The following is an 11,115-nucleotide window of genomic DNA, read 5'->3' as shown; positions in this document are numbered from 1 at the left end:
AGAAAAGATAGACACTATTATACTGCTTATATTGATACTAACGTCCGTGTTCGATTATTTTTTTCAAAAACTTCCTTTTCCCATTACACTTCTGATATATATCCAGTGGACATGAGGCTAGTTAACGTCTCTTTATTCCTTTTAATTTTTGCACTCCTTTTTGTTTGTTTATGCTGATGATAATCAATCATTAGTCATTACTTAAATAATACAAACTCATTAGAGATTAACTGGTACAAAATCGAAGCCAAAACAAAACATTACTGCTAAGAAGCGAAAATGAATATAGAATTTAGCAATTAGAAGGGGCCGGAGATAAAACAGATGATCAGACCGGAACTCATTAAATCACAAGATATACATATACAAATATAATAGTTTGTAGTTACACGAACCTCCCGTCAGTTGTACATTTTGTTAAACGAACAAATTCACATGCAACTTATTAAATTGACCAAGTTGTTAGTATAAATCATATCGTCATGTTATTGTTAAAAAATTGTATAATAATTGTTACGGCTCGGTAATTGTGAAACAAATATCCAAATAGGCCAAATCGTAAATAGTTTATGATGTCTTCAATAAAAAACAAATGTGTCGGCCTTTATAGCAGGAAATGAAGACGAGTGATGTTATTTGGAGAAAAGATTTATTGAGCCTATGGAAGATAACTTTGAAATATTATACAGTCGTGAAGAGGTATGCAATTATACGTATTAATTGGGTTTATAATATGTTAGCATTTTTGTCTTAAATAGAATTGAATTCAAGTAATGCTTGCCTTATTTATATTGAAATCAGTCTTGCTGCTTAATATAATATGTAATACCATTTCTGGCAAAAAATATCTGCTTTAAGTAATAATTCATTGTAACCAGGGGTGGAATTTAAGCTTTTTTTGTGTACTGGCCAGTCGGACCAGTGGACTGAAAATCTACTGGCCCGGCTCCAAATTTACTGGTCCAGAATATGACATTCATTTGTCAAGCAATAATATAAATGAGAGATATTTACTTTTATTTTCATGCATTCTTTTTCATATGTTGATCAAGAACAAAGAGTCTTGATCCTGATTTTGATAAAGGCTTTGATAATCTCAATGATTTTCTTTATCAACATAAGGATCAAGGACAGACAAAATGTCAACGTTTTCTTCCACTTCATCACAATCTTCACGACGACCATAATTAAGATGCCTAACTGGGTCGTATAAAGCGCTGTCCAGAATTTTTCCCAATTTCAATAGCCGGGATCGAATCAAAAGATGTTAAAACTTGTTTCCAAGATATTGAAAGTATCGTTTCCTTTTGTCAATTTCATATACTTTATTCCGATCTTCCTATTGAATGTCGCTTATATTTTGCCCCGGCAGTTATATAACTCCTTCCAAACATTCCATTTTTTGTGTTGTAAAATTATGAAGGACGCTCACCCTGAGATATTTTAAATAACTTGATTAATTCAAAACTTAGTACCCACTTGTACTGGGTAATTGATTTCGCAGGTAAATTTGTTTGTAACCGAGATTACGATGCAATCATTGATTTTTATCGACAAATTTATACCGGTCCACCGGACCATCAGCTGACAAAATCTACTAGTCCGACGCAAACTCTACTGGTTTCAACCTACGGACCAGCGCTTATTTCGACCACTGATTGTTACATATGATATATATACGTTCAAGTAAAACTGTAAAATGATATTACACAGAAGTAAGAAGATATGGTATGATTGCAAATGAGACTGCTCTTCATTTAAGACCAAATCACACATAGAAGTCATTAACTAAAAGTCACCTTGTTGCCTTTAACAATGACCATAGCCTATCCATCATACTTAGCTATAGAAGGCTTCGAAATGACAAATGTAAACAAATATATATCTGCCTGATTTATTTTATAAAGCATAAACGATAAACAAATAAGATAACGTTAGCAAATGACTCTATTTCGAAAATCTATCATCAGAACTGGGTTTTTTTTTATTTAAATTTTGGATAGGCAGTTAAGAGATTCATCATGATAAAGTTGATTTTCATATTTCTGAAATAGTGTTACTGTGTGTATTGTGAAACATATTTGAAAGCACTAGAAAAAACTACCAAATGCCAATTCGTCTTGAGTTAACTCTGATTTATAATATCTATTTTAGCAATGTGTTTGCTATCTATTGATGTGAAATCGATATGTTGAAAACTATGTCTGTTTCTTTCATTTAATAATTTTTTCAGCAGAAGTAGGTTAACCTTTGGTACCTCTGAACAAACATGTTGATGTTGAAAGTAGTGCTGTCATTAATTGGCTTTATCAATTGCCAAAATAAATAAAGTCAGGTAACGCCGTCACACATCCCTGGTATAAACATTGCAAGAAAGATAACATGGTGAAAGGATGCAGGAAATTACTCAAATTATCAATAGGAAATAAATCAATTAAAAGAGCATTGCCAAAACTTTTTATCATATTTTATATTTGATATTTTGAAAACATTCGCCATAAACCAAAAACATACAAAAAACTGATTAACAAGTTATTATTCGAACAAATGTATTGTATCTCTATACTTTATAGAACCTCAATCTAAAGACATACCAAGAAGAAGATATACCGGAACTTTTGTACAGCCGAGTGGTAAACATTTGTTTTCAATCTTTATTATTATGTTACTATATTACATCAATATCGCCATCATAAGTATTTTCAACACATTAAATTTACTATTATTCTTTAATAGAAACTTAAACATATTTTAAGTGCAGTCAGTCTAAGAATCATGAACTAAGAGAAACTCTTCCAGAAAACCTTCTGAAATGTGTTTGCACTTATGTAGTACAATATGTTTGAAAAGTTAAATCTAACGTTACGAACCACATATCAAGGTGAAAAGTCAAAATAAATGGCAAAATTCATAGATGGACTAGCATATGTTAGTCACCAACAAAGCCATAAATATTACAATACGAAAAATCAGCTATACCGTTAAAAACATTTCTGTTAAGGGGCATGTAAATATTATTAATAAAGACAAAATAACAATATTGAAACATGAAATAGGTTTGAATGAAAAATACTCTAGCTAAATAAGAATAATATAAGTTTAATATCATTACTATTTTGTATTCCCAATTTGAACCTGCAAAATATCTAGATTTCAAATAAAAAATTCTATCAGACTAGGACGATATTATTGCTAGACAAGTCAGGAAACAATTCTCAGCTCTAGATAAAATATAAACACGTTTAAAAAAGTTATTTTGATAACAATAGAACAAATCAAGTTTATCATTCGTTCTCTTTTATTTCTTAAAGCATGTTAAAACTGACAGCTGTCATACTGTGATCCCGTCTACATTGGCAGTGGAAAATACTTCCCAAAAATGTAGATGTGTGAGCGATGTTGATTGGTACGAAGGTGGAAGAAGAGCAATACTGTATTTTCTGACGAATTATGTCGAAACTTCTCGAGAGGTTTTTGACAATGATACCATAGATATAGGAAGATGTGGTGTGAGTGCCAATGAGACAACTCTCCATACAAATAACAATTTAAAAAGTAAACCATTATAGGTTAAAGTACGGCCTTCAACACGGAGCCTTAGCTCACACCGAACAACATGCCTGAAAACCTGCAATACACTTACATAAAATTCCAAAATGATCTCAAGAAAGAATCTGGAACTGCTATAGAGTTACTTTTCACAGGCAAGATTACATGCAATTACATAAACGGTACCAACTGTTCTGCACCAGATGCGTATTTCGACAAACAATATCCCTTCAGTGATGACCGAGGCCAAAATATTTGATAATCCGAAGCTTATTAAAAGGATGGAGCGCTATTATGACTAAATATATTTTGTTCAGTAAGAATTTTGTCTCTGCAAAATATATATGCTGATCAATACAGAAAAACGATTTGAATAAAAATAAGCTTTTAAGATACAAATTAGTAGCGCTGAACAGCTGTTTCTGGTTTTACCATCATTAGTAACACTAAAGTTTAACAATGAAAAAAATATATATATAAAAGAATGAAGAGTAATGCAGAAGTCATTGTCACAAGCAGCCAATACCGGCTGATACTTTGCATGGGGTTAACAAACTAAAATAAAAATTTTAAAATCTACTCTCAAAATAGGTACCTGATGGCATTAAATCACAAATGAAATTAAAAAAAAACATACACTCAAACATGTTAGAGTCCACTTTTGAAGGTAAAATGTTTTGATCACATCAAATTAAACTGCTGATGTAATAGCAATAGTAATAATTATCAATACTAAGTGTTATACTAAATTGCCTTCTTTGACTAACAAAATGGTGTATTAGATTTAAACATAATGTCATATTTTTGTTTATAAATTAAGTTTGTTAAATTCTTTGTATATTATTATTTTTGTTTTTTTGCCTGTACATTTCTGTGATTTCTACAATTTACTCACGTGAATTTGTTCACTAAAAATATATTTTTATTTCAATTGAAGGAAGTCATGCTCAAAATCTTTTAGCTTTTCACTGGAAATATCCGCCGAATCCTCCAATGGAGATGGGGATGAGATCAATGACTGACATTGACGTCTTGCTTGTTAATAAATACCAAACGGTAGCAGAGTTACCAAATTCCTCCATACGTCAGTACATAATGAAAGAAACTTCTCATTCAGGATATGTCGAGTTATTAAAAGGGAAGAAGAAAATTTCAAGTAAAGGATTTAAAAAATACTGGAAAACAATAATAGACAAAGTTCAAATGCATACATTTCTCCATGGTCGTGGTAATAAATTTCCAGCCAGGGGGGATAAATCTTCAGGTAAAATTTAGACGTTTAAAACTTAAATGAGGGATTGTCCCTCAGCCGAGGGGTAATTTTGCTGTTGTAGAAAGGTAAAAAGAAAACTTTTCTTAATCTTTTCTTAAAGATGGGCCCACTTAGTTTCAATGATAAAGAATATGTAGGTCCAGGAATATTACAAAATGCTTAGAAATGTTTCGACAATAAAATACCAGATATATGTATAGTTCTTTAGGAAAAGTTCCTTAAAAATTTAAATTAATAAGAGTGCCCTTTTGAACTAAGAAGTAGTTTTTACTATAAGAAATATTCTGTATCACTTATAATATACCCCTCATTAACGGGTCAATCATTACATTGAGGGGTTGTGTCCAACACGTTCAAATTTGACATTTATAGGTCAAAGTACGGTCTTCCACACATTATACACATATTATCTATATACAAAACAAAAACGTCTAGGATTATGAACCAAATCGACAATCGACAACTACCGTCAGTACTTAACAACAGGTGCATAAATAAAGAGCTCGACAAAAAATCCGCCGGCGAACGGTATTGCAGGTGAAGGAACACTTCTCCTTTTGCGTCCTTTATTCTAAGAACGAAAATCGACATGATTTTTGTAACGAATAGTCCTTGACTTTAAAAATGAATCTGTAATAAAACTCGAAAAAAATTTGTAAGGTCTCGACTTCAAGTTGACTAAAACGATCGCTTTATAATCATGATAACAATAAAACAAAGTGCAGAAAATATACACAATTCTTTTTCCAGATGGGGGTACAAAATATTTTTTTTCCGTTTAAAAAAAAATATGTGTTTCTAGCGAGTCCGTTGAACAAGGAATTACATTTGTATGACCTATTATGCATCATGTATTTTGGTTCGAGACAATTGCATAATACCTCATTGAATTAAAAGACATGTGTTTTTGTCGATAACTCCACTGCCAAATAGTACTTTGTAATGGCGTAAACAGATAAGTTTTTAATCTAATATTTGCTATTGGTGATCTATACTGCTTTTTGTAGACCAAATGAAAATTGAACTGCTAATAATGATAATTCTTAGGTTGTTAGGTAATGAACTGATAATAATGATAATCCTAAGGTCGTTAGGTAATGAACTGCTAATAATGATAATCCTAAGGTTGTTAAGTAAACAAATACACTGTATATTATGACCCTCTCCATAATTCTCTTTGGCAATAATGTAACAAAACTATCCGATTCCCCATTTCAAAAAACTACTTTGTTTGATGACCCTTATCCTGATGATTTATATCTCAAATGCTACTGATGTTTTTCTTTTCATTCAATGTATTTGAACTACACAATAATGACACTTTGTATCTTATATATTTAATAGGACCAGCATTGACTAAATTGGAAAGCATAGGTAACAGAACTTTTTACGACCATGATTTTGTACCAGCATTAAAATGTGTGAGTTGGCCTTCTCAAGCAAAAGAGTGGAAGTTAAGAAAAAGACAAAGTGGATGGCCATCACCAGATCTCATCATGAAGTGTCTGATGTCAGACTGCCATGTTGTGCCTGTTGGTCACAAATGTAGTTCCAAATACTATAAACGTAAGGAATGGCGCATGTCGTTTACTGGTGCTTCAAACATACTTGCACATTCTTTGAATTTTAACCAAAGACAAACATTTATTTTAAGTAAACTACTGATTAAAGAAACTATAAACATTCTTTTAAAACGCCGACCTAGTTTGATGAATTTTAGATTAGTGACTTCCCATGAAATAAAAACGACATTTTTATGGCTATGCGAGGAAAAACTGACATGGGATAATATTTTTATAGATTGTCATGAAATAGTTGAAAAACTGATATACTTTTTTTGCAAACGGGTTCTACCTGATTACTTCATTCCGGAAAGAAATATTATTGAAACATTATCGGAAGAGGCAATTGACCAATGTATCGGTTCCCTTCGTTCCGTTAACGATAATCTTCTTACTATTTTAAATAAATGTCTACGATCAATTTATGCTGATGTCATAAACTATCCTTTACCAATGGTCCCACAAGTAAAAGCCTTTTTGTCGGATGTTGATAATTTCAATGAATCAGGATGTCCTTCAAATCGATTATACATTTTGACTTTAGTTCAACTTGTTGTTGATGCATTGACTGCAGCCTTTATGAATTCAAATATGACAGATAACTTTATTGAAATAGGTCAGATTTATTTGAACTTAACTTTTCTGCAGAATTTACTGATCCGTAGATTACAAATTAAGACTTTCTTTGATCTTGACCTCGTCAAGCAACTTTCTGATCACCCCTTTTCTACTAAATCTGTTCAAATTTCCGAAAAAGAGGTAAATGGAAATGCAGGAACATCAATAATTAATGACGAGATGTTCGAGTGTTTAGCAGAAGTGGTTATAGATATCGCCGACAACTTTTGTACTGTTCTTTCTGCAGATTTCGTATTTGAATATTTACAAATGGATATATGGGCTGCAGTTTCACTTTTTCTTGGAGATTTATGTATCCAAGCTGGGATTCAATATAGAATGCGTCAGGAAATAATTGATTTTGAATCTTTGATCGAACAAAACTCGGAAAAACCAGAACTTGTTGAATTATTGATCGACGGATATGGTACAAAAGAAGATCTTCAGAAAAACTCAGCTATTTCCACGCAAAAGGTAGACAATTGGTTCGAAATATATGGATCTTTTGCTGAATGTGGATTAGCACTTTATTTTAATACGTGCAAAAAACTAAAATTAGAAGACACTATTGCATTCAGCTGCTTCGAAGAGAAAATGTCTGTATCTTTTGCAAAATCATTACATAAAAACATTCCAGAAATAATTGATGATGAAATGGTAGGTAGTTTTGCATTGCGGAACAGAATTAAATCATTGTTCCACGAAAATTTTGATGACCTAGATTACAGTCTTTGAAATTTCATTATTCAAGGACAAACAATGTTATGTCTCATTTATTCAAATGTAATGAAATATAACCAGTTCATACTCTGAAATCGTACTTTTGTGTTAATGTGACCTGTTGATACAATTTGAAATGCTTTTTTGTTATTTAATGTTATTTAATGTAGTCTTATATCTCGCCTCTCTATGTTCTATATATACCAGCTTTGAGAAGTGTTTTGTATTCAATTTTACGTCTGTTATCGTACTATGAACTAAAAAAATATGTATTTGTAAAAAATATTTTCATTCTCTTTCACTGTATACCTTACAATAAAATTATTTTCATTTACCAGTGTACATTTTTATATTTGGCAGCGTTTAGTCCAGGGTTATTGTTGTTTTTTACTTATTGGTTAACATCTCACCCCTTATTTTATTGATTCTGTATTTTCATTTTGGCTACCATCACTTATTTCTTTTCAGTGTATGTTCAATTGTTTTTGTTAATGTTTTTCTATTGAATCAAGCCATTGATATTTCATAGTGTGTCTTTTCGATGTTGTTATGTAAATCTTTTGGTAACGATGAAGGTTGGTACCTATTGAAACTTTTACATCAGCTGAATTTTGTTTTTTTACACCTGTCGTAAGTCAGGAGCCTGATATTCAATGGATGTATTTGTTGAAGTGGTTCATAAATATTTCTCGTTTTTCATATAGATTAGACCGTTGGTTTTACTATTTAAATGTTTTTACACTAGTTATGTTTGTGGCCCCTAATAGCTTGCTGTTCGGTATGATCCAAGTCTCCGTATTGAAGAGCGTACTTTGACCTATAATGGTTTATTACGTTTACAAATTGTGACTTGGTTGGGTAATTGTCGCATTGGCTGTCGTACCATATCAACTTATATCTATAAACAGTTAAAGTTATAATGTATGAAGATAAATAAATCAATACTATAACACGTTATTAAGATAATTAATCTAGAATCTATACTTGAAGACCATTATACCTGAAGGTGATGCGGAATAGTTATAAAAAAAGGTCTTGGTATTTTCCGATATTGTTATTTAGAAATAGGACCACATGTTCTTTGAAATACCCCTGGTTCATCAACTTTCTGTTTGAGCGCTTTGAATGTGATGTCACGTTATAAATTTCATGCATCTGAAGCGCATTTTGGGTTTTGCCTTGATCCGATAGTCATGTACTCAAACACCTATAATGTATGACTATCTAAACACAACAACAAGTATTTGACCTAAATGAGTATACAGTTTAAAAAATCTAAATCTATATGTGAATAATGTTGCTTGACTGGGTTTGTTCTTAGTTTAAAACAGACAATTCAAATGCCAAATTCTCGATGTTTCGTTTTAGCCCCGAATAGAGTCCCGAGTATGGTTTTATGGTAAATATTGTACTGGTGGAACGTAGTATGGTGTATTAGGAATAGTGCCCCTCGATCTTTTTAAATTTATGATCTATATTAAAATTTACCATTACGTTTCATTGCGAATACTTTTAAAAGTAAGGAAATGTGGTATAGTTTAATGATCAAGTCGTGAATGATTAAAATGAGGAGCAAAGGGACAGCGGCGTCCTGTAATACATAATGTATGGTGTATAAGGGAAATGGCGAATGATGTATGGTTGTGATGATAAAATGACGCATTTCTACTTAAATTGTTCTCTACCAACCCAGGAATATGGCAGTCGTAATCAAATAACTCGTTTCTATGTATGTCGGCGTTTGTTATTGTTGTTATTTTGGTTTTTTTTAGTTGATTTGTTTTCCTCGGTTTTATTTTCAGTTAATAATCTGGATTTGTTCCTCTCAATCGATTTATGACTTCTAAACACCGGTAACGGTATATTACTCTTGTCAACTTATGAAATCAAAGGACTGCAATAATAATGAAATCATATGATCTAACTATCAGTGCGTCGGATTATTTACACTGTGAGATAGGAGTTTTGTTTACAAGCAAATATTAATGGGCATTCTCAACTGATCCGATTGCGGCCTATGTTTATAATTACTGTTTAGAGATTCGATTATAGAATTTCAATATTTGGAAAATATTCAAAGTTTCGAAAGTTAATTTGTTTTGTATTTGTTGTAAATTTTATTTTTGATTAAAATATTACAGTATATATAATCATGAGGTAATTAGCTATCATTTTACATTTGGCTTTAAAGTGAAGTTTTGATTTGCATACTCGATGAACAGAAATAATACTTTTTCAAAATAAAACACGGAAGATAGAAGTAGGATGTGGATAACGAAAGATAACTCTTAAATTTGACAGTATTCTAGCTTATTATATGACGAAACCGTCAGTTATGTTGAATCTGCTGTTGAATGCAATGTTTATATATCGTGAAACAAGGAAACTTTAAAAGTAAATACAGCCAAACATCATTTTGTTATAATTACAACGGTAGACTAACTGAAAATGCTCATTTTTATTTACCTAGTGAACGTTTATTTTGTCATCATATTTTATTTATGAGGAATACTTTTCTCATACGGTAACGTTTGATTATGGACTTTCCGATTTGATTTTCCTCTGAGTTCAGTATTTTTGTGATTTTACTTTTTTTCATAGTCAGTAGTCTTGTGTTTTGTACAAAAAGTCAGTAACGCTATTGGACGTATTGCGTAAAGCATGACATTTGTCACCTATTTGTTATTATTTTTTTTCAAATAAGCTATACTTATGAAATTGAAGCGAGTTCTGTGATTAAGTTCTTTTTTTATTTCGATATTACCTCTATTTCTCCTATTAGTTCAAAAGAAAAGAGTACCTTAACAAAAATGCATTATTCTTTCAAATGCAGACTGTGAGCTTAAATGAACGATGACCCTATTTTTTAATTTTATTTTTCTATTATGTATATGATAAAGTTCATTTATAGAAAATATAGCAAAATCCTATATAAAAAAAATGTACCCACGAGCCCCCTTAACAATTTCTTTTATTAAAATTTACTGGGATTATCGGTTTTATTCGATCGAGATGATTAAATTTTAAAGACCGAGCCTTGTTTTTTGCGAATGTTTGTGCTGTATTTCTGTCACGTAGTGTTGTCATCTTATTGAAATTTTTTAACATTGTCATAAAGGGGGACTACATGTACCCATTAAACCATGTTCAACTCACCAATTTTTTTTCTAATAGAAACCTTGAACGGATTATAAATTCGAACAGCACCAAAGTACACTAATTAATATTTTGAAATCGGAGTATACCTAAAAGCAATTGTTTTAATGCACACTCTTCAAACAATCAATCGAAAGGACAAGAAATGATAAGCATAGACAACGCCCCCCAATTTTCGTTTAAATTAAGGAAGATGTGCAATAAGTTACAATACTATATGTTTAAAGTTTAAAACCT

At 31.3% G+C, this 11,115-nt stretch overlaps 1 protein-coding gene across 1 annotated transcript; it reads left to right on the top strand.

Moving 5' to 3' along the window:
• Positions 1–564: 564 nt before the first annotated feature.
• On the top strand, positions 565–8,056 carry LOC139519686 (uncharacterized). Its single transcript, XM_071311903.1, has 5 exons — positions 565–699; positions 3,312–3,488; positions 3,617–3,704; positions 4,487–4,813; positions 6,167–8,056. The coding sequence occupies exons 1-5, from the start codon at positions 661–663 to the stop codon at positions 7,735–7,737; spliced, it is 2,202 nt and encodes a 733-aa protein (XP_071168004.1). The 5' UTR covers positions 565–660; the 3' UTR covers positions 7,738–8,056.
• The last annotated feature ends 3,059 nt before the right edge of the window (positions 8,057–11,115 follow it).

Source organism: Mytilus edulis, chromosome 4, assembly GCF_963676685.1.
Source record: "Mytilus edulis chromosome 4, xbMytEdul2.2, whole genome shotgun sequence".
Classification (NCBI taxonomy): domain Eukaryota; kingdom Metazoa; phylum Mollusca; class Bivalvia; order Mytilida; family Mytilidae; genus Mytilus; species Mytilus edulis.
Note: the sequence above shows the minus strand (reverse complement) of the source record. Positions and strands in the feature narration are given on the sequence as shown.

Bases quoted from the DNA above. Each gene is read 5' to 3' on its own strand.
- LOC139519686 (XM_071311903.1), top strand. From the start codon at position 661: ATGGAAGATAACTTTGAAATATTATACAGTCGTGAAGAG. The intron at 700-3,311 runs GTATGCAATTAT...TATTTCTTAAAG, and splicing joins TATTATACAGTCGTGAAGAG to CATGTTAAAACTGACAGCTG. The intron at 3,489-3,616 runs ATAGATATAGGA...ACACCGAACAAC, and splicing joins AGGTTTTTGACAATGATACC to ATGCCTGAAAACCTGCAATA.